The sequence below is a fragment of the Vidua chalybeata genome, chromosome 8 (genome assembly GCF_026979565.1).
Source record: "Vidua chalybeata isolate OUT-0048 chromosome 8, bVidCha1 merged haplotype, whole genome shotgun sequence".
NCBI lineage: Eukaryota > Metazoa > Chordata > Aves > Passeriformes > Viduidae > Vidua > Vidua chalybeata.
In genome coordinates, this window is record NC_071537.1 from 29,537,630 (window position 1) to 29,562,227 (window position 24,598).

General features: G+C 39.3%; 1 protein-coding gene across 1 annotated transcript in view; it reads left to right on the forward strand.

Moving 5' to 3' along the window:
- Positions 1-5,139: 5,139 nt before the first annotated feature.
- CABCOCO1 (ciliary associated calcium binding coiled-coil 1) overlaps positions 5,140-24,598 on the forward strand; it is a 98,820-nt gene continuing 79,361 nt past the window's right edge. Inside the window, exon 1 of the mRNA XM_053949398.1 lies at positions 5,140-5,193. Coding sequence (XP_053805373.1) covers positions 5,182-5,193 — 12 coding nt within the window. The 5' untranslated portion in view covers positions 5,140-5,181. The remainder of the gene's footprint in view (positions 5,194-24,598) is intronic.

Genomic DNA, 24,598 nt, shown 5'->3' on the forward strand with positions numbered 1-24,598 from the left:
GAGTCCCACACTTAAGTAGGAAGAAGATACAATATTGACTCTGCTTACTCAGTGGTGGACCATGATGGCAGCACAACAGCCTGAGTAGAGGGGGAAGTACTCATGGACAGCTTAATTTCTTTGGCCTAGAAGAGGCAAATATTGCATCCAGAGTGCATTTGACAGAGTGCATTTTTAGATGTTTCAGTGGCTGTTTTGTGGAGCAGCTGATTCAGGAACCCATGAAGGCAGTGCTTGACTTGAATCCTGAGTGGTTTATGGGATATGATGTAGGGAGTAACAGCTGAAGAGGTCCCCTGAAAGGGGGATCTTAATGTGCTTAGATTTGGCATCCTTGCAGGAGTAAGACAAGCCAGAGTTCTTTACCATTGCTCTGCTCAGCTTCAAAAAGGAAAACTAGACACAGATCAGCAGGCATGTTGAAAATAAGACAGATGGAACACCTAACTCTTTGCAGGGAGTGTGGATATTGCTTCTGTAAATCACATGGGAAGTGCAGAGATAACTGCGCATCAAGGGAAACTTGAGAAAGAATGAGAAGAAGCCAGCATTTGCAGGGTAAGTGAGACTGCAGGAGCAAGAAGGCATTCTTCAAAAAGCTGAAATGCTGTCCAGCTGAAGAAAACTGAAAAAATTATGAACTCTTGCATGGACAAACATGATAAGACTGGCTGAAGGAGTGTGAGGGACAATTAGCAATAAAACATAGTAACTAAAATGTCTGCTATCTGTTCAAATATGTTGTGACTAGGAAGTCTGCCAGGGAATTGTTTGGTCAGTGGACAGCCAGGTGGTACAGAAGCCCTCAGGTGTGATATTGCTGGGGGGAGTGGAGTCCCAGCATGAGTACAGATGTACACTGTAGTATGGGAAAGCACTGACTCCTGCACAGAACCTTATAGAAGGAGTTTCTTTAGTGTTTTTTTTTTTCTCTATGACTCTGTATGTGCTGGTGTTCCATCAATTAAATTCTTTCATAGTTTCTACTGATCTGCATCTTAGACTTGTCCAGGCTAGTTAATCATGGACTAGAGATTTGTCTAGGGAAAAACTTTGTTTAGCTTGTTTTTGTGCTCTTTCCCTGAGGATGGAGTTAGGTCTAATGCTGGATGCAGACAGTGGAATTAGATGGACCTTTGCCCTGACCTGAGATGACTGCATTAGTAGAGACTTTCTGATGTCTGAAGAAATTGATCTGGAGTGGGTTGTAGTGTTGGTTGGATCCAAGCCGAAAGCAAGACTCGTGTCTGTTTGTATAGAGTGCTCTACTAATGATATATCCTCTTCCCTACGAATTTTTTTCTTTCTCTCTCTCTTTCTCTCTCAAAACTCTGGTCTCTGTCTGGGAACCCTTGAGAGTTAATATTTGCAGGAGCTGCTGTACTCTGACAAAGCCTTGATACAGTGGTGTGAACATGCATCACACTGTGTGGGATTTTCATCCAAGACACCTTGGTAAGATCTACTGCACAGCTCTGCCACATAACAGCCAACTGCAGCATGTTTGATGCATTTGGGAGATATTAAACCTTACTGTGCCCCCAGCACCAATGGTCTTTTTACAGGAATAGGGAATCTGGCACTTTAAAAACTGTGCCACAGGATCTCTGTGCTTGTGTTGAATAATTCCTGCCTTTAGGTAGAGTCACTATGATGATTGCACTAAGCAGACTCCATAACTGTCAGAAATGTGAAATTGCACCAGTTCCCAAAAACAAACTAGGGTTGGAGGTGGTTCACTAGCTGAACATGAATCAGCAGTGATGGTGGGTCACATTGGCAAGTAGATACAGAGCTGAAACCTGCCAATGTCCATCTTGCACTTAGGAGGGCCTTAGCTGAAGTGCTGCCCTACCTTGGCTCAGTGAGGGAGGAACAAGTGGAGAAGGGCAGGAGTGTTTCTACAGTAGGAAATTACTTAAACAAATGGTTCCGTTTCAGGTGGCTAAAGTGACATCCTTGTCAGGTTGCAGTGCTTATAGAATCACAAGACCCCTGTTCAACTACCTGGAGGGACTCCAGTTCGAACTGGAGTGCAGGGCTCAGGAAATCCTTGTGAAGAGGAATTCCAGAACAAAAGTTCTGTGAGATTTTGTGATAGTATGCAGTGGTTTTTTACTCTTTGTGGGAGCTCTGAACAAAGATTCTCAGAATTTACTTCTCTTGCTTACAAAATGGGATGTTTTAGGCAGTGAAATTTGGGGGTAATGGCTAATTGCCTTCAGTTCAAGAGACTTTGAAGTTTTGATTTACAATATTCATAAAGAAATAATTATAGGGTATTAAGCTGGAAGAGACCAGGGATGAGAAGGGGTCATAAATTCAGTGTGAGTCAGCAGTGTGTTCTGCTGTGAAGGAGGCACACTGGGATGTATAAACAGACCTGTAATGTGCCAAATTTCAGTTATTTCTTTGCCTTCCTTGGTGCTGGAAAAAACCTCAACTAAACTACCCTAATTCTAGTGATGCTTTTCCAAGGGAGAGCTGACAGGATAGAATGTCCAGAGATGGACAAGACTGCTGAGGAAAGAATAAGACACCATCATTCAGTGTAGAGAAAAGAAAACTGAGATGGAAGTGGCCATGCTTTCAGGAATAGCCTGTTCACCAGTCCCAAAGCAGAGGGAAGGAAGTAAAAGGCCTAAAGGTGAAAAAAAAAAAAAAGGGAAAAAATGCAATTAGATGTCTGGAGACATATCTTGCTAGGAAGGGCAGTGAAGCACTGAAATAGATTGTGTAGAGAGATGTCCATGTCTCAGGTTTTTAAGCGCAGATTAGGGAAACATCTGTCAGGGATGACAGCAGTTTAGTTATCACTTGGGGGTAGAGGGCTGACTAGATGATCTCTGGAGGTTTCTTCAAGTCTTTTACCTCCTAGGGCTCTAAGGTTTATTTCTTTATTATCCAGTCTTTATCTTGAGTCTCTAAGGAAGTTTCTTGCTTAAATTAAATCTGTTTAGTTTTACTTGCATAGGGTTCTTAAAGAAGAGGAAATTGTTCTGCTTTCTCAATGCTTGACTGCAAACTGTGAATAATTATGACAGCCTTCTAAAGAGATCACCACAAGTGGCAATTAACATACATGTTGAAACAAATGGGAATGATTTAGTTGTGCATGTGAAACAAAAAAACCTATCCAATTCTGTCTTAAGTGAAAGCCTAACTATTGCTGATCAAATTCAAGAGGGAAAAGCCAAATCTTTCAAAATATGATATATGATAGAAGGTACTAGCTATAGCGCAGTGAGGGTGTGAAGGAAATGGATAAAGGAGTGAAAAAAATAAGAGTATAAAAAGATTAGCTCTCTAGTAAAGAGCCAATATGATTGCAGAAGCATTAAAATCCCTGCAGGAGATTTACTGAAGACTCTGCCCTGGATTAGAATTTGATATAAAATAATTTAACTGAAGTCATACAATTTCTGTGCCATTTGTAGCTGAGTTAATAGCATATGTTCCTGGAGGATTACAGTCAATGATTAAGGAAATTAGGTTTTGTTTGAATTTAATTTAGTTGTATAAAGCTGCTACAATAATTTACAGCTTTGATATTTAATATTTAATAACCCAGATCTTAAAAGAATACGAGGTATAGCAATGTCATCGTATATTGAAATATTATCCCCATAAGTCATTTATATTTGCTAGTTGAGAAGAATGTTCATCACCTAGATGGGCTAAAATGGAGCTACTTGATAAAAAACCAATGCAGTTTTATAGGTAGTGGTAGTGAAATTTTTCTGTATGTTATCCAGTAAATCATAATTCACTTGGAGAACTTCTCAATCTCAGTTTCAGCCTTCATAAGAATATAACCCTGACAGTTTTCTTTTATCTAATTTCCTAGCTTTTTTGCTTTATGAACATTACAAATCCTGTCTGTTCTTTCTTATAAGCATGCTTCTGATGCTCCCTCTTTTCATTTAAAAGTAGTAAAATGCTCAGTCTCCAATTTAGCAGGGTGCCCTGTTTCTGTTGAGAGAAAAGGAGGCATGTAAAAACACCCTCATCTGAAAATCAAACCCCCAGTATTTTCAGGCACCTTTCTATTTATTTTCTAGACACTAAGTTTATAAGAGCCACAAGACATGGTCCAAGTCCCCTCCGTACTGAGGCCACCAACTGCAGAATCCAGTCTCAAAATATTCTTGTGTGAGCTTATAATCCAAAGTGCAAACATGTACCTATGAAGCAAGAAAGCAAAAGGCTTCCTATGGCCAGCCTGCTCTCTTGCATCTCTCCATGCTTCCCTTCTTGTGTTCGTAGCCATTTCTTTCCTTCTCTAGACCCTTTCCTAGGAAGAGAGGACCCATCAAATGGTTGGCTCTTTTGGGTAGCTGCCACCTGTTGTGGGTCACTGCCTTCCAAGACTCAGATCTGATAAAGGAGGGTGAGCTTAGCAAAAACTTCAGCTCATTTGTAGTGCATTGTGAGTCCAGGCTTTCAGAAAGGAAGGAAAGCACTGGCAGCCTGGCAGGATGGTTATGAGTGGCCATGGGTCTGCCAGAAACACCCTGGCCCTGGCTGGAGCGTGAGGTGCTGTGAGCTGGCAGAGCTCCACTGACATCAAAGCTTCTGCAGCCCCAAAATATGGCAAAGAGGGTTGTGTTTTCCTCTCTGATTAAAACTAGGGGAAAGCATATGAGCAGCTTATAGCTCCCTACAGTTATACATCTTTTTTGTTGGTTTTATAGTTCAGGAAAAAAAAAGCCCTCTGAAAGGACCATTTTTTCCTTGAAGAATAGAAATAAAGAAAAGATTTCAGGTATTTTATTAGGATTTTTAATTCCTCCTTCAGCCTGGGCTCTATTTCTGGGAACACACAGTAGTTCTGCAGCACTATATATTTCAAAGAAGAATAGAAGCAACCTTGTTCTGCAGGCACTGTTTCAACTGTGACTGAAGTGGAAGACCTAAAGTTACAAACAGTGAAAAACTGTAGCATTTGTCCTCAGCAAAGAGAAAAACTTTCCATTTTTGGCTAGGAAACCTTGAAATGTCTTCCTAGTCATTGTCTCTCTCCTGTTTTCCAGTGTAAGGATAATGTGATGAGCTGACTGGACTAACACTGTTCATGTTTGGGGCACGAATAAATGGAAGCTGGGTTACAGCTATTGCCAGTGAAAAGGCCAAGCTCCTCTCACAGGTGGAACAGAGGCAAAATATCTCAGGCTTTAGACAATGGTTGTCAAGGTAAGCTGTAAGCTAAAAACTGGTGGCACTGTTTTTGTTTACCCTCTGCATAGTCTTAACATTTAAGTTTTTCCTCCATGGACTGAATTTACTGGAATTCCTATAAAAGTGTTTATTATGGCACCCAGCCTAAGCTAATGAGTCTGAAGTCAAGCCAATACAACCTGTGTCTCACTGCAACTTGATTTCTTGGGTGTGGTGTCTTGCTAATTACAATCATATGCCTCTGTTAAACTCAAATCATAAGTAAGAGGGATGTAAAAATCTATATAAAAAGAAAATCCCCAAACCTGTAATGTTTGAGCTGATTACCTGAGTACATGTATTGAGTCAGCTCTCACAAAGCCAGGCTATATCTCATCAGGAGACTCATGAAAGGACACTGGCTTCCCTCTTACCTGTGCCTGTTAAAATGTCTAAATTTTTTTTTTTTTTTTTTTAATGATGTACAGGTTGTGTGTAGGCCTTTGCTATGTTTGCTCAGAATAGTTAAACAATGGTACTTGGCTATGGTCCTAGCAAGCCACTTTTTTCCCTGGTGATATTGGGATCCAGTGATGATCATCTGCATGTATTTTTTATGTATATTTTTATATACCTATATTGATTTTGTCAGTCCCCTAACACATGTTCAGAATTTAATGAAGAAAATAGTCATGAAGCTGTGTGCAAAACTCCATAATATTTTTACAAGCTAATTAGTTAAGCTGACTTTTTAATCTCTGTGCTGGAAGGGGCTGAAAGACAGGACTGTACCGCAAAATACAGGTTGGCAGACTGGGAAATTACTTCACAAATGCAGCCAAGGGTAGGGGGAGCATGTAAAGAAAACAACTCTCCCATCCACAAAAAACCCTGCTAATCATATTCATCTTCATTGCAGTAGGAATATAATGACATGGGTTTTTGTCTGAGAGCAAGGCTTCCATAAACCTGTCAAGATGCTTAATTATGGTCTGTTGCACTGGACTGCCATAACCTGCTAAGAGAAAAAAAAAAAAAAAAGTAGTTAGAGTAGATACTCCTTTTGAACTGGAATAGTGTACTGACTTTCCCGTCCTCTTGTTATCAGTGAAAGCTTCCTAAGGATAAAAATTTCCACATCTTTGTTGGTTGCAAAATATAGTCAGTTTTACAAACAAGCATCTTCCTAAAGGCTGCAAACCATCTGCTCAATCATTTTCTATCCTAGCAAAAAGAGAGGCTGAGTGCCAGAATTTTTTTTTTCTGTGATGTTTACCCATAAGTTATTAATACCTATCTGACACCCACAGAGATCTTCAAACTTTTTTGTTGGGTAAAACAATATTGCTGACTTGTCTGACAATATCCAAAAATGAGTGAGCATTGTTTCTGATCACCCCCACTGTACAGCTCATAATGCCAGTTTGTTTATAAATAATGTCATCTGTTGTCATCTCTTGAGTGTTTTATCCCACTGACTATACTTCCCTCATCCTTTATTTGAGACATCTGTCTATGCTGGTCCTAGTATGCATAATGACTTGAGAGATGTGAATAAAGAGAGCTTATATGGTGTAATAGACACATCCAAATATCTTCTGGAATTTAGACTCAGCAATGTCACAGTGTGGTCCTAATAGTCTTTAAACTGCTTTGAAGTCAGATGTCAATTCTTAGTACTGCTGATGGGAAAAGCCACTTAAGAAAATCCAAAAACCTACTAATGATCCAAAAAAAAACCCAACTAATGATCCCAGCGAAGGGCTACTAATTTTAATGGATTTGCTAGGTCTGATAAAACAATGTTTGAAATAGCAAAATTTTACTTGACAGGAGAATCTTCAGCATCTGGCAAGAAATAATGAGAGGTTTTAGACTGAGTTTTGTAACTAGTTGCTGACTTTTTCCTGTTTACTATATACTAGTACCAACATTACAGGGTTGGCAGAAGAAAGGGTCTATAATGATAGGTCTGGCATGTGTTTATGGCAGCTTTAGCCTCAGACTCCTTCAGAGAAATTGTAGCGCTATATCCAAGTATTTACCCTGCTAAATAACAGTCATGGGGCATCAAGCTCAATTTTTTGGAGTTTTTTTTTATGGTAATGGTGGTGGTTCAGTTTTGAGTTGTTTTTTTTTCAAGGGCAAAAATTAACTATTTTTATCTCACCAGAGTATTTCAGTTATGCCATGTTCTGTGAAGTTTCTCACTGGGGCAAGACAGTCCTGTTGCTCTTTGAAAAACCTTGGCTGATTAATATCCTTCAGTAGCTCTGTGTTCTGGGGGTGTGATTGGGATCTACTCATCTAGTGTTCTTACTTTAACTTTGTAGGAATCAAAGTTTATCCAAATGCAATTAATTTTTAGAAATCCTACTAATGGATTCTTTTTGTCAGCAACTGAATTGGAAAATAGAGGCTCTTCTAAAACAGGATTCATAAGGTCCTTTCAGTCCTCTTCTTGAAAGTCCCTTTCAGGGTCTCAAGGACAGACAACATGGTTTTTAATGTGCTTGTTGGAAGAATTGAGGAAGGTATTTTCTTCATAGAAGGAACTTTTTTATTATTTTTGACTGCATCAAGTAAAACCAAAATCTTTTCGAATAAGCCCATTACATTGTAAATCTCAGTGTGTCAGCCCAAAGACAGAGCTGCTACATTCACAAGTGCTACAAAAATGCACCACAATTAGAGTTACATTAAAAAAAACCTTGTGTTAGTAATTGCAGCTAGTCTGAGTGGTTTGAGTTTCAGGGGTTTGGTTTAAGTGTATGAGAGGGGTTTTTGGGTGTGGGTTTATTTGGTGAAAGTAGGAACCAGGGAAAGAGAGGTGAGCAAGGATGGTGGGGGCCTGATCAAGCGGTCCCAAGCACTTTTATTGCACAGAGGTAGTATAAATCGTAATAAGGTACATTAGTGTGAACTGCAGCCCAAAATGCCCAGAAGCTCAGGATCCTAATTTACAGCACTCTAAGCTAAACACATTTTGCCAATTCTTTCATTTCCATGGTGAGTCAGGAAATATTTAGTACTTTTCTTGAGCATATTTTGAAATCTTGGGCTTTTCTAAAAGTTTGTCTAATACTGGCAGGAGAGGCCTTTGCAAATCAGATATTCAGAAATCTTTATTCTTTGAATTCACAGAACATGTGGCTCCCAATTATTGCATCAAGGAATGTTGCCTTGTGTGACTCTGGATTACCATGACTGTTGGAGGAGTCAGATAACACTTAGCAGTGGAGTACTGACCAAAGTCACCCAGTGGTGCTCCAGAACTGGAAACTGCCCTCAGTGTGCTAAACCTGAAGCACCAGTGTGACAGAATGGCACATGAGCATAAAAATCATAAATTTTAAATCATACTTTGAGGAAATCATACTTCGAGGAAATGTAATACGTGTGAATCCTATCCATATTGTGATACTGAGATTAAGATACTGATGTTGCAATATAGTAGTTCTGGATTGGGCCCAGTTTCTGCATAATCTTTATAAATATATTTATCTCATTAACTAATCTTTGCCTTGACAGGATTTTTTTTTTTCTCTTAACTGTTTTATACGTGTTTGATGGCAACAATGAGCTGCAAGTCTGTGAGCTGTCATACACAAAGGAAACGGATTCTTTCCAAATATGCATTTCTGGAACAGGAAAAGTTCTACCAGAAAGAGAGAGGGTTTTTTTTTATTTCTTGTTGTAATTATTTATGAGCATGTTTATTACACTGATAGGATGGTATTATGAGGAGTATCCAGGTATACGCGTTTATGATTCTCTTTTTTGTCATTGTTTGTTAAGAGCTTTCCTGTGGCACCATTTATTTCTGCACAGTATGTTTAAGAAAACTTAATCCAAACTGATTGTCTATTCAAAGGATTGAAAGGTAGTGGGACTGGGATTTGACTGGAAAAGAAGATGCAAACTTTAGTAAACCTTTTGTGTGTTGCTATGGGACTCCAAGAAGCCAGGGAGAAAGTTGGTGTACCAAATGCAGAAGTTAGGGGGTGTTAGTGTGTCATGAGAGGTCACCTATAGGTAAATTAGGATAATCAAAATAGGCACAAGTTGAAACAGGCATCTGTAAAGGAAGAAGTGAGCCTGGACAATGAGAGCTAGACTTTGAAATCATAGAATTATTTGAGTTGGAAGGGACCTTAAAAATCATCTCACCAGGTCACCACCACAGATAGGCAGGACACCTTCCACTAGACTGCTCAATGCCCTGTCCAGTCTGGCCTTGAACACTGCCAGGGATGGGCATCTGTCATTTCTCAGAGGAACCTGTGCCAGTGCCTCACCACTCTCTCGGGGAAGGATTTCTTCTTGATGTCTAACTCTACCTTGCTTCAGTTTCAAGCCGTTCCCTCTTGTCCTATTACAGCATGCTCTTGTTAAAAGTCCCTCCCCAGACTTCCTCATAAAATGACTCATCTGCTGGTGTTCCAAGTTCAAGAATCTTCCAGTGTGCTGACTGGACATGCATTCTTGAACTTGTAATAACAGTTCCTGAGCCTGATGAGCAACCAGAAAGGCAAGATGCAACTGAGATTTCAGATAAGGCAGAGTTGAAGCTGTGTTGGAGATGTTGAAGGGCAGATTTACAAACTCAGCAGGGACTGAGAGAGGGCAGCATTGTATGGTATGATGTCAGGAGTGAAGCATGAGTTAATATAGCTAGTAATAAATGTAGCACATTGTGCAGTGTCCTAAAGGGACATAGTGCATACTCTGGAGGATGTGGATTAACTGTCCACCCATTCTTGGCAAGCTCCTCAGTTTTGAAGTCCTACACACCAAGGTTACAAAACTGAACATTTACAAAATGAGGCATTTGGGAACTGAAACCAGAGCTGCATTATGCTGTACATGAGTATGATTACAATTAGAGTTGAGTAAAATAGAGTAGAAAGAATTTGTTTCTTATAATCTGAAGTCACTGGCTCTTCCATTTGTATTTGGAGGAAGTTACCCAAACAAACTTAAGAAATCATGGGATTACTGATTCAGTGGTAGCAGAGATGTTTTACAAACTCAGCTGGGGTGGCAGGATTGGTATTTGGTGGTGTTTTAATGTTTTGTTGGTTGTTAGCAGCTGTCCTGTAGGTTTGTGAAGGCTCTCAAACTCATCCTTTTCCAGCTTTTTTCTCAGAAAAAATAGCTTTTTTAGTGTCAGCTTTTTAAAAAGAAATGTTACTTTCCTTAGTGCACCTGGCTTCTTCAGTCTGTCACTACCATAACTTTTGAAGGGGGAGGAGGTTATGTCCACACTTACCATTGATGCCTTTTAGCTCTTAATTTGTAGGATTATTGCATTCCAAGAACAGGAATTTTCTTTGTTTTAAGAATAAGATATTTATGCACTGTTATCAAGATATTGTACACCAATAAAATTTGGAAGAGGAAAAATGTCACAGTAGAGCATATTAAATAAGGTACATTTCATGGAATATGGAAAATATCATAAGTCAAAGTAACTAACCTTGAAAAACTGGCAACTGCTATTGTTTTAAATACAGCTGTACCAAAGAGGTGGAAAAAGATGCCTCCATGGACACATAAAGGTATTTTAGTCCTTCTGTCACTACAGTAACTATATATCATCCACAGGTGAAACTGTAAAATGTTCATGTGTGATAAAATAGCTAAATAAGAAATACCAAATAACAGCACACAAAAAAGTATGCATTTTTCTTTTGCAATGTGTTTATTGTATAAAACATGCTTTAAAATAGTCTGTGACAAACTTGCTGGGACTTAAATTAGGATTTTGAATGGGCTCAGTCCATTTCTTGCTTGAGCCTCCAAGAGCAAGCTTTTAATGGACTTTTGACCTCTTTTGTACTTGCACATGAGCAGGTTCGAGCCCTTGCAGCAGGGTGGGCAGAGCTGACCGTTGGGTGTTCTCAGGAACATCTTCTAGACATGATGTCTATGTGAGCAAAGCTACCAGCCACAGGCAAGTCAGCTGTGTGCTAAAGCTTGGGCAGATAAGCCACTGCTGTATTCTGATGCTGGCTACTGGGTTAAAAGTGGTTTGATGCATTGCTGTGATCCTGTCTGAAGCCAATGCAGAAGGAATCTAAAGGTTAGACTATAACTAAAAATATGTTGATTAATCAAAACGCTGGCTCTTGAGGAGATGTCAGCCAGGAAATCCCTGTGTGTGTCTTGGAGCAAAAGGAAAAAAAAAAAACATCTGGGGTGGCTTTTCTCCTTGCCATGGATGATGCTGTATCACTCCAGGTCTTCAAGGATGGCCAACATTACATGTAATGAAGTGATTAGCCACTGCAAAATTATAGGCTGAGCCTGCATGGCTAAGCCAGAGACCAGTTTTCAGACATTTCCTTAAAAAAATACTCCTAGCCAAGTTTTAGATAGTGTAATTGAAGCTTCATATTGCAGTCCTATAAGAATCCTGGACTTTGAGGAGCACTCTCCAAGCTTAACCAATTCAGCTGGTCTGAGGTGGTCTTGGTGGGCACTGGTATACTGTGTACTGGTACTGGCTGTACTTCAAAGTAGAGCAAACTCTTTTCATTCCAGTTCTTGGCCAGCTGCTGCCTGCAGAGGACTGGATGGGGCAGAACTGTGAAGGTGATGGACACTGCTTGTCTCTTCCTCCATGTGACCAAACATGCTGTCCCACTACCCTGCCATGCCGCTGCAGCCTGGCACAGTTAGTGGTGTTGGACAATAGATGGGAGAAGGTAAACCATAGCTGGGTGGCAGGGATTCCAGTCAGCCAGCAGGGGAATTTATAAATGCCCTTGTAATAAGCTCAGCAGTACCTCACCATAAAGCTTAGTGAGTCTTGGAAACTCCAAAGAGCACAGGAGTCGCCTCACCCCAGGAGTTCCCAGAGCACATCAAGCCTATCCTCACTCTGCTGTCTTATTACTTGGCATTGAATCAAGTTCAGCTCCTCAATCCTTCTATTCAGAGACACATGGCTTAGGCTCAGGCCTGCTAGAAGGCAACTGACAGCTCTGGGTCTGACATCTTTCTCTTCAGACCTGATGGAGCATCCTTATGGTCAAGAGATCAGTGCCAGAAAGTAGTCTTTCCAAAAGGGGTGCGGTAAGAGCATGTTATAAATTACCCCAAGAGCTAAGGACCTTCAGAGATTCTTTCCCTGTTCCACGTGTAAAATACATCTCCTTGGTCTTGGTTCCTCTAAGATAAACATGTAGCTGTGTGCAGTTTTTTTCTTTTAATTTCCTACCAAAACAAAACACTTCACTGCAAATGCTTTCCCCCTTGAGGGATAAGAGTACTAATGGCACATGACAGATGTTAGTCATGGTCGCTTTGTACACTACTGGAAGGCACTTGGGTGCCACGGCGATGTTTATAGCATAAGAAGTTTTAGAGTAATGCAATTGGAGCTTATGTTGGTATTTAAAGTTAATCACTGGCTTTCAGGTTTTTAGCCACTAAGTTGACAATTATTTTCAAGCCATGTGAAGGACAGGTCTCAGGGAGAAAAATGAGTTATTTTTCTGCCCTATATCAGTGCATTAGTAATAAATAATTTAAGTTCAAGGGAACTTGAAATCTAGTCCATAATGGTGAGGTATGAGAAGTGTGTGCATGTGAAGGGGAAAGAGCAAATTCAATGATCTACTGATGTGAGTCTCTCACGCTCTTCCCTGGCCCACTTGCAGTGTTGATAAAGATGTTAATGGGCCTCTATTGTGCATGCGTCTATTTTGATAATCATAATGCAGGGGGGAAAAAAGCATTACATTGAAGTGCTGCTTCTGCAGAAGAGAATATTTGAGTTGTTCTACGAAAGACAGATCTGGGCTCCCAGCTGAACACTGGTTTCAGATATTAAATTCTAGATATTGCACACATGGCATGACCCTTGCTAGGGAGGAGCTCAGGGCCTGTATTTTCAGCTGATCCTACAGTCATTGGACACTATTGCAAATACAGGCAAGTTCCTTAGCATCCCAAAGGGAACTTTCCCTCCTAGTCACAAGGTTCAGCAATTCTTGTGTACAGCCAAGTCCATACTGCATCTCTCTTTCCCAAAGCCTTGTAAAAGATGATGGCTTAACTACTAGCTAGCAGATTTCAACTGTCATTTTAGTCGAAGACATACAGCACACAGTTTTGCATGCCTCAGCAAGAACATCTGTTTGGCAGCTGCTTCTGGTTTCAAGTCAAACCTCCCCAGTTACTAAAAGCTGCAGATGAGAGAAGTTAGCTGTGCCTTGCTTCCAGTTGCGTTGTGTGATCAGCTTACCAGTGGGGCAACCAGTAATGGTAGAGAGCACTCACCAAGTGTGGCTTTTTAGCTGTTGGATAATCCACAATGTGGATTTCTATAAGAAAATTGAATATAGGCAGGAAGTGTTTCCAAACATGTTTGAACTGATCACTTGTTTTTGGGTTTTGGGGACATAAGACCTCATCCAGTATCATAGGAGAGCCCTGAGTATTTCTGTAGTCTAGGAAACATCAAAGTACTTATTTAATGCCTTGCAAAAAAGCTACATGTTCCACGTAGAATATTACAGTATTTGTTGCTATTTGTATTTGTTCTTTATAGGAAGTGTAATGTCTGTAAAATGGCATTGGAGAAAAGAACTTGTTGCAGTATATGGTTTGATTTTACCTTGTTACCACATCTGCAAGGGGTGAAGGGGTTTCCTGGATCCTCACATATCCACAGTTGGCTTGCAAAGCACAGTATTAAATGGTTTGTGGAATAAATGGGGAGCTGAGATGTTTTTAGAAGAATAGGAGATGATATAGTGGATTTTCCCAAAGAGCAGCTGGGTAAGAAATTCCCTTGTTCAGTTCTTTGGCTGTTGTAAGAATGTGCTTGTTTGTCTGGTTGTTTACTAACTCTTGTTCACCCAGTAGCTTGAGCTCATTTACCTGAGTGAGCCTTCTGTGTGCAAAACAACTGCAGAAGTGGAAAACAGGTACCTGAATGCAGCATCTCCCGCTGATTTTCAGCCTCCAAGAGAATTACTTGCTGCTAAAAGGAAAGTTCAGGAAAAATGGGGGCTATAGATATTGGGATTGGGCTTCAATCTACATGAGATTAGGGTAAATGTTGTCATTAAAGGTACTTTAAAACAGTTTTCTCTGAAACTAGTTAGCAAGGGCTTTTAATTGGTGGGGGCATATTTTTAAGGACTTCTTCTTTAATCTTTTATGGTAATAAGGCTCCCACATTTACAATTCAGCAGTGCTCCTCATACAAATAACTAGATAAAATTCTTAATTAGGTTATAGTGACTGTAGGAAAAAGTTGTTCTAAAAGTGAAATTACAGACTGTTATGACTAATGCTGTACAAATTAGCATAAAGTAGTTCAGACCAAATTATCCCTGAGAGTTTGCAATTAGGAGCACCTGCTATTAGTGCACTTGCTAAACTTTTATCAATTAATCATTACTTCCTCGAATAACAAGAACAAAACTGAATGTTGTGAATATTGTAAGAATGATTAATTGCTAGTTGTAAAATGCTGACTAGCTCCATTATTACTTCTACTTTAAAGACTTTCAGAAATGTGTCTATCAGTTTTATGAATGCATAAATTACACTAATGTACTTGGTATCAGTTGGATTTTTTTTGTCCTACTTGGCTGGTAGCATCTGTTCTCAGATGTAGATAAGTCAGAGACTTTTAGAGTGTGAACTCTGTAACAGAACATTGTTTTTACCTTGGATTTCTTTTTCTTCTTTTCTCTTTCAAAGTGGAAAAACTCAGACTCCTTAATGTTGAGCAGCTAAATCAATGACTCTATTAGTTCTTTTGAGTACTGGCTATAGGGTAATTCCCTCACCTGAGGATACTGACCTTTGACATCTGGAAAGATATTTAGTGTTATTATCATTATTGCCTGAAATTACCTGTTTGTTCCAGCTTTGTGGTGCAGCATTATCCTGCTTCTTTTTCAATATATAAATTAACATATGAGGGAGTATTACAACACTGGAGTGTAACTAAAGGGGATGTTTTAGTATTTTGTTTTCAAGAAGCCTCTGTTTTCATGGGTCTTAGGCATTCTGAAAAGGTCAGTGAAGTAGAATACTAATTCATGATTTAATAAATGATGTTATTTGAAGCATTCTTCTTTATATTAGCTGGGGGTTGGAGTAAATGTTAAATTTTGCCATCTCAAGAGGCCTGTGTAATCAGAGGCATTGCAGCTTTAACATGAATTGAAAAAATCTAAACCAGAGACCACAGCATTACCGCTGTCAAGTGAAACAACAGCAGGTTGCCAAAATGCATGGTACTATGTTAGCAGATTCATAAGAAATATACAAAAATCTGGAACTGATCAAGAGTTAAAAATCAAAATAGATAGAATTGCTTATCTTGGTTGTTCAGAGATGAAGTCACTACATGGATGGAATAATTCTAAAGTGTAGCTTGTGAAAACTGTCAGAAATTAAGATTTCACAAAGCTGGGAAAAAAAATGAGGTTGGAAATCAGCCAGCAGGGGAAGCAAAAATCCAAAAGCTAGATATTTTTGACATGCTTCAGAGATATAAAGGGAGATGGTATGGGTGAAAGACTTTTCTCATTCCCAGATCATCTGAGCTGTAAGGATGAACCACTTTCTAATAACCCTTTAGCTTCCTAGCCTAAAATGTACCTGTCAGTTAAGTCTATGGGTTTCATTATAGTGCTGTTGAACAGGTAGTGCAGGTAAATATTGCTTCAATTACTTAGTACCCAAATGGAGACAACACAGGAGCAGCAGAAAACATGTAGCTGTCACTTAACTAGCACCTGAAACGTTCTCAAGCTTTAATCACATAATAAATGAGATAATAATAGCCTTTGTTCTAAATGTTGCAATCAAGCTACTTGACACGGTGCTGTGGAAATTCCTCCTGGGAGCTAGCTCTTGGTGAGCCAGGCTCACTGCCTCTCCACAAAGTGCCCCTCATTTGGAGCACTGGGCTTCCAAGCTCTGCTGAAGTGAACTCTCCTTTGTGATTAATTCCTATATTTCATGAAGTGACTATTTGAAGGCAAATAACATCTTTGTGTGAGGCACTTAGCATGTTTTGGTAATATATTTGCACAATTTTCAGTTATTCCATAATACAGTTATAGAAATTATTCTAAATTAAAGTATTTTACTGAGAGCTTAGACTTGAGGCATGTGAACCATGGAGGCACAAAGTGGAGCCCTGCAGGGGCAGCCTGGCAATCATCAGAGCAGAGGTGGACATGTAAGGCAGAAGCATAGTGAGGGAGTCACCAGCAACACCCTCAGGAAATGTAGTAGTCATTAGATAATTTCTTCTATAATTGATAAATGAGCCAAAAGTATAGTTTCAGCCAACAGCAATGAAAATTACAAAGCATCTAATTATGACCATGCTCAAAATCCTAAAGATTTTTGCTGTTTGTCTTGCTGCTGCTTTCTTACTTTTCACCTTAAATGTCAGGTACTTTTGACGGATGAAAATTTTCTCATCCTACACCTTATCAAGCATAAGACAAACTGAATTTTTGTTTTTAAATGAGCCATTTGTATAAGGTGGTTGTGTGCCTGTCTTCAGTAGCCTCAGGCTTTTGTTTTCTGCCTTCCTCTCCCTGTATGGAGCTCATTCTTTGCACAGCTTGCACAAATGAAGCTGGTTATGTATGATACAGTGCTGAAGCCTAAGAACAATCCCCTTGTTTCCTTCAACATACCTTGGATCCCACTCACATTTTTACAATGGTGCAAGTAAGAAATAGCTTTGGTCATGATGAGTGACTATCACCATAAGTCTTATTCACCTGAAGCTGCTACCACACTATAATAAAAGAAATGGGTGCTACTGGCTTTGCTTAAAAGAAGAAAACAAATCCTAAATCCTTGGGACAGGTGCTGAGCATAGCAGCACTGATTTTAAAGAAGCTGCAGTGATTGACACGAGTGGAGTATGTAACCACATAAGGATATATAGGTCACCAGGGAGCTGATGTTTCAAACGCTCCTGCTAGGCATCCCCGTTGGCACTTTGCTTGGCCTAGTTGGGGTGCAAATAATGAGGAACACAGTGACTCAAGTGACCACTCTGTAGCACTTTTCTCTCTATGCTTCTCTATATTCACACAAATCATCAAATATTTAGTTTTAGCCTGTTCAGTCCTCTCTCTTTTAAACACAAGGCAGGGAGGTGTCACAAGAGTAAATGTCTCTCATAAGAGTTTCAGCATTTCCCCATTTGGTCTTGGTTGAAAGTTCTGCTACAAATCCTTTTCTTGTCATACTGCCACTTTAACAAACAAACTTACCAACACTTTACCAAACAAGTATCTTAAATATTTCCCCAACAATCTGTAATACAAGTTCAAATTATATTAGTTTTTAGACCAAAGAATGCAGCTGCTCTCACTTTAGTATGCTAATTCCCCACATTCTGACTACTATAGGCTTCTCTTTTTAAACTGTGCTGCCATGTGGCTGCATTTGAATTATGCCCATAGCTCATTTGGAAAATTGCAGATGAGATCTGTCCCCAAAATGCAGTTCTCGAATGTGAGCTGTGATTTACTTTGTATGTTAGTGTGTGTGATTCATATTTAGGGTAAAAATCAACATAAATGTTGGTGGGCACATACCCAAAAAACAACTTTATATGCCAATGCTTTTCTTGTTCAGTTCTATTTCCACTAATCTTGCAGCAAGCAGGTGAGTGAGATCTTGTACTCCCCCAGCAGACCAAGGGATCCCCTCTCCTGATGTTACACCAGCACCTCCATTTCAAGCTCTGATAGGAATGCAACTGGAATCAGAGGTAGATATGCTCCTTAGCTAGCTGGCTGTGCGTTCAGATCAGAGCCACTTGGCAGAGGTCAGAACAGCCCCATCTGTGTGCTAGACTGCTCCAACCCAATCTGCTGAGGAGGATGGGTCCAAACCAGCAAAGGACCACAAGCAAACTCTTCTGCTTACTCAGCATCAAGGAAAAATTGTACTTCACTGATTAGTGGAGAATGTTCCTAATATATGTATGTGTATATATATATATATGCGCATGCATATGGTATGTTAACTTTTTGTAAATCTAACCTTTGGAATTCTTTCAAAAATTGCATGGCTATTTGGATCAGGTTTAGATTTATACAAGCAAGTCTGTCTGGTTTTTATTGTTCTCTACCAAATAACTGTTAGCTCATTTTGCCTAAATTTAATGCCATCATAGAAGCTGGAGATTATCAAGTTTCTATGTGTTTTGCCAACTAGGAGAAAAGCTGTCACGTCACTTGATAGATACTACAGAAAGTTATAGAAAATTAGGAGAATCTACAACCAAAGTTTGCACATACCCTCCCAGATACTGAAGCCAATCAATTGCAGCACACCAAAACTTAAAGAAATTCATCTGCTACCCTGCTAGTTTTCATTGGGGCTGAATGAATTAGTTTCACAATACTACCCTTTCTGATCTTTTTCCTGTGATAATTTAATTGTCAAAAAGTTGTTTTTTACAGAAGGTCTCTTGGAGATTGTCTGTTGTGCAGTTTCACTTTGTCAAAATTTGTGGGAATTTGAGGGGGTCTTTGAAATACTGTTATAGTCAGGGCACATTTCAAAGCTCTCAGTGACACTGCAGAGACTGAAGTACGTGACTCACTGAGTAAATGTGGCTCATGCTAATTGTCTGGGGACCTTTGTTCTAGTAATACATTGAGTTTGCTGCTCTGAGATGAGTTTAGTCAATAAAAGTCTGGTTTCTTTGAATGCAGGAAATAACTGAAACCCCAAACTGAATATCCACTATAATGGACATCTTAGAAACCTCACAGAGCAAATGAAATTAGGTTATGGGCACAGGCCTTGTTAGAGGTGACTGACAATTCCCTTCCTGAAAAAGTTGTTTCTGTTGCACAAATGCAATTGCTAAGTAATTGCTTTGCATCATTAATCCATTTTTCAGTACAAATTGGTCTCATTAAAATTGGCTGGTGAGAGTCAATACAGCCAACTCTTTTAGAAAAATTTGTTGCTGTGTGCAAACATGCAAGTCTCAGATCTGCCTTTGCTGGCTGGCAAGGCAGAAATTGGAAGTGCTCTGCTGCAACAGTAAGGATTGCAGTGCATACCATGCAACAATATATCATCACTTCTTACAGCTCAATGATATTGCCAGACCTCTGAAAATACCCTGGAAATGGTTAAATTCACAAGGACAAACTTTATCCCCAGTCATAAACAGCAAGAATACTGTGATTTCTCAGATGAGAGAAGAAAACTGTGGTGAGTGCCAGCATGATTTATAGATCTTGATTCGTGTAGGCAAAGAGCAGCATGTCTTTGTGTCATGTATAGGTTGTGCATATCTGCAGAAACAATCTGTATTTGACTTTACCCTGTATTCCTGAGTAGCTCTGTGCTGTTTGCCTTCAGCAAACATTCTTCACTGGTTTGCATTAAGTATTTTCAGTGATTGATAGTTTTCTTGTTCAAGGATTGATAAATGTGAATCTGCTTTCATCTTGGCCTAAAGGGACCCTTGATGGAGTGGAGCTTTTGGGGGTGTTTTTTCTATAAGCTTTGAAAAGAGACTGAAAGACTTGATGCTGAGTCACTAGGGAATGCAATTTATAATGTGTGGCTTGGTCTGTCACTCATTATGCAGCATAATCAACTAAGTGACCAGTTCAGATGGGAATAAAATCACTGGCAGTTTTCTCAGAGAACGTGAGTGGATGAATATCCGTTGGCAGATTCTTAGCCAAACTCCAATCTGAGAAACAAACTACGCTCTCTTTATGAGTGAAGAGCAAAATCATGGTCAGGCAGAGAACTGGTGAAAAAGAGCAGTGCAGAAGGGGCATCTGTGTGCAGATCAAAGCAACTGTTTTGTCAGGTCTTCAGTGATAGCAGATTTTGACATCTTCACTAGGAATAATAGTTTGAACTGCAGAAAAACATAGTTGCAACGTTAGATATGTGTGAGATCTATGAGTCAAACCAGCAGGGACTCTCCTAAAAAAAAAAAATCCATGAAATATGCAGACCTTGGAAAATATGAATATAGTTGGCAAACAGTGTTCAACATAAGAAGAAACTCTCAACTAAGTAACTCTTAAGACTTAACATATAAATGCTTATTTACACCAACATATCCAGGAAATTTTTAGCAATGAAAGTGTTAAGTGAAAGTGAACAAAATTTAAAGGAAACAAAAAGAGCATTTAGTGAAGAGGATTTAAAGAGGGTAAAAATCCATTATGAAGTTACCAGAATAAAAATCAAAACTTTCTGATGATCATGTAGCTTTTGCATCATAAAAATGTAGATGAGGAATATTTATTGCTAAGCCAAATTAAAGACTCGGCTAAACATTAAGTACACTGCTACACTAACAAAATGAAGTTGTCCATGTCACCAATGGAGAATGGTAATTCTTCAAGGTTAGGGTGGCAGCTCTGCCTAATACTTGTAACCTCTTCCTTTTGCTCTGGTGGATTCTGCTTTCCCTGGTGGCCTAAGAAATCTCATGTCTCCTCTTGTGAATTAGAAGAGAAAAAAGCAAGCAGAGAGGTGAAATAGTTGATTACACAGATGAAACAAACAGTAAATGATGTAGCTGCTGGGGCAGTAGCAAAGTTGGAATATAATGAAATGTTTTGTTTTAATGTGTAAATGAGATAAAGCATAAACAAAAGGGCCTGAAATTAAAACATCTTGAAAGGGAGGTAGGCAGGGGTGGAGAAAGAGGGGAAGTGTCTGACAGGTGGTTGTGTGTGGGAATAGTGAATTAGAGCAGCTGGACCAGAAAACATAATATTACATGTGTTTCCTGCTTCCCAAATGAAGGGACACCTTTTCAGGTACTGTTTGAATGGAAGCGATTAAAGAGGATTTTCAGGTTAAATCCAGTTTCCTGTAGACAAAGTTAGATATGAATTTGTAGAGGGTATCTTGCCATCTACTAGATAGCAAACTTTTTTGCTGTGGAAGGAAACAGCATCTTTTGAACTCTTTAAAGTTGTTACATAAATGTCACAAGGTAAATAAAATTTAAAGAATAAAGTACTCATAGGAGTTGTAGAACAAATTATATACAATACGCTTCTCAAAAGATGGTTTTGTTTTGTATAGCACTGGTATTTGAATTTTTCACAAAGCAGTCTGTTTAAATATCAGATCCAAAAAACCTTTGGTGTGGAATGTTAAAAATGTATTAATTGTTTTAAGTTTCACAGTGAATTTTCATTTGTCGGCCAGAGGTTATTTAGATATTTACTTGACGTGAAACTAAGTGATGAGCTGTTTCTAATTGCAGGAACAAACGTGATCAAGGAAAGGAAAACGACATCTGCATTACAAGTAGTAGCTGCTGTTATTGGCTCTTTAAATCCAACCCAAACAAACAAAAATATTTCAGCTATTATGTCTTACTCCAACAGGGGAGCACATATCTGCTATTGTTGGCAAGCTGTGAAATAACATTTATAGATCAATTTACATTACTTTAAGCAAAGTATTTCCAATAGTTGCTTTTAAAGATAATTTCATTCCAATCTGCTTCTTTATCCTCTATAACAAGTTTGTCTAAGATGTTTTTATGCTGGGGTGTGAAGGCAGGCTTTGCGAAATCCAGCACTGCTAAGGACAAGCTTTCATGCATGGACTCCACATACACTGCTTATTATCAGAGATAAGTTTAATACTCCAGAAACCAGGGAAGCTGTATAAAATGAAACTGGGATGTGCCACCCAACCCTTAAGGCTGTGAAGAGACCCAAAATAGTAATATACATGTGAAACACTCAGTTGGATTCCCTGTGGGTTCATGGCAAGAATGACCGATTTTTTTTGTGCACTTGGTGATATCTTTTTTCCCCCATGGGCTGGGCTGGACACACTAAGCTGCCTTTGCACATCCCAGCACCTGACCCACTAACCTGATATTTCCTCTCCCTCCCCTGACAAGGTGCTGAATTTTTCCCCACACAGTGTGATAGCTTTTTTAGGGCTTTTTTTTTTGGAGATTTGTTTTCTTTTGCTGTTGTCCTACCAACAGTTCAAGCCTGACAGAATTTTCCATATTAAGTTATTGGCTGTTCCAGGTTTGAGCCAGTACCATTCCAGTATTTCAGCTGAACTGTGACCTGTATCTTCCCATGTGCAGGCTGCTCCTCAAGACTCAAACAGGATGAATGTGGGTTACCTAGTATGCTACCATCCCATTTTTTCCTAGAGAGTGAAATTTTACTATATATAACACAGAAAAGTGGGATGGAAGTTGTGTTTCAGGAATTTCTTTTTGCAGCCTTTTTTTTTTTTTTCAGCCTAGCCTTTACTACTTTCCAGAGAAAAGAAGCTTAAATGACCGAATTGAATCTCTTTAAACCTTTAATCAAAGTATTGGAATGAAAACAGAGAACTTTAAAAGTCAGAAGTCTTATCTGCAGGAAGCAGCTAATATCATCTGTTCTCTAAAAAATTATTCATATCAAACTGTTGGAGCAAATTTTCTTTGGGAAAGGAATTAAAACAAAGTGATAGTGTGGGGCCAAATGCACTCCTTAACATAGCTTGATTTTACAGAGGCAGAGCGGGTGCAAAGCAGCTGAATGATTATAGAAGATAAGAGCAGCCGTGGTTCAGATCTGTGACCTGCCATTTCATCTCAAGATCCAGCAAAAGCCTCTTCTTGCTCCTACATCTTTTTTTTTTTTTTTTTAGCAGGAATTAGGGAGCAGAGCTAGGGGTAAGGATAGCTGCCCATTTCTCTGGCAGGCTTTTATTGCACAAGCAGCAGACTCTGCTTCCTCCAGACTCTGTGGGCCATTTGAGTCTTGTGCATTGGAGGGGAATGGGGGCTGCTGTAGGGGGCCAGGCAGAGCACTTGGGACAAGAAACAAGCTGAGAGATGCCAAATGCAGAGGAAAACTGGGGCTGTGTGTGTGCAGGAGGAGAATGTAGGGCAAAGTTACTGACTGTTGCCTCAAGATGTTCAGTAACAGATAAACCAGGTCATGGAAAGGTGGTATTTAAGCAAATACCCCAATATTTTTGGTTTAATGTGGCAGGGAGCACCATGCTGAACTAGTTATCCTGAGCTTGTGTTTCATGCACTGCAGCTTAGGCAGGCCAGCAAACAGTTTGGTAATGTCACATGAAATATCTTGGCATATATCTGACAGCTCATTGGGAGAATATCCTGTAAAATTGATCACCTGACTCCATTACTCAAAAATAAATTGAGTTGGTGTAGTGAGGTAAACATTGGTGAGGGTGCTTGAATGCTGTTACAGGAAATTAAATCCTCTGCATATATGGCAGTATTTATTTTACATTTTGTGTGCTTCAATAGGAAATGAGCTCATATTTATCCTTGCTCCACAGCAAGATGAATTAAGCTCCAGAGCAAGTACAGCATTAGTCTCCAATAGTTTCCAACCTAGAAAGCTGTATCCCTGAATCCCTGTTGTCTTGCCTTACATTTATGTGCCTGCATAGGATGGATAGGGCAAAAGCCCTTGGAGATGCCTTTTCTGCTTGCAGGCTTACTTGCTGCAATGTTGTTGAGGGGGAAAGGGGAAGTAAGAGTAAGTTATTTCTGCATTTAGCTGGAATAACTTGCCCCCTTGACTCTTCTCAGATGTTTGACCAATAGGACTTTTTTGGTTGCATCTTCAATATCATCAGAAATAAAAGTCCTAATATATCGCTCAGACATTGGATAAACTTGTGGCAGTTCTGGACATCATCTGGATACATGAATGAAATAGATGATAGATCTCACTAATCAATCTAAATAACACAATACCAAAGTAAAGGGGAAAAAAACCCAATTTTTGTTACTTATTTTCTTCCTTTCTACCTTACGATCTTCTTTCTGCATTTGAAATTAATATAATCTGTCTTGATCTGGTCCTGCTTAAGTGAGTAGCCAATTGCAGGGTGGGATGGAATATATGTTTTACTTTCTGTCCTGAACTCATTTATTTACTGCACTTTATTCCTCATTCCTGTGACTACAGTGCCCATGACTTGAAATCAACAAAACAGAGTTATCATGTAGAGCAAAATGTGCTGGAGGAAAGTTTGTAAGCTTAGACTTTGTAAGGGAAAGAAAACAGTGAAATTAGAAGTGTTTGTAGTGATAATTGAGTAATACATATTTGTCATATGTTAGAGTTGAGTGACCTTTATTTTCCTCCTAACTGTAACACTCAAAAATGTGATAGCAGAGAAATTATCTTATCCTGCTTCTTTATTCCTAGCTCAGTAGTTGTTTGGGTTCCACGATTTAAAAGCTACATTCTCACAGAAAGCCCTTATCTAACATATGGCATTGTCTCTGCAGTGACTGAATGCCTTATGAGCATAGAGTGACTCTATTTTCACAATAGCAGCACTCTGAGTTGAGAAAATTTTCAACCTTGCTAACTGGGTGAGGTAGAAGGAGAGAGAGGAAATGAAATGCCTTGCTTATTTT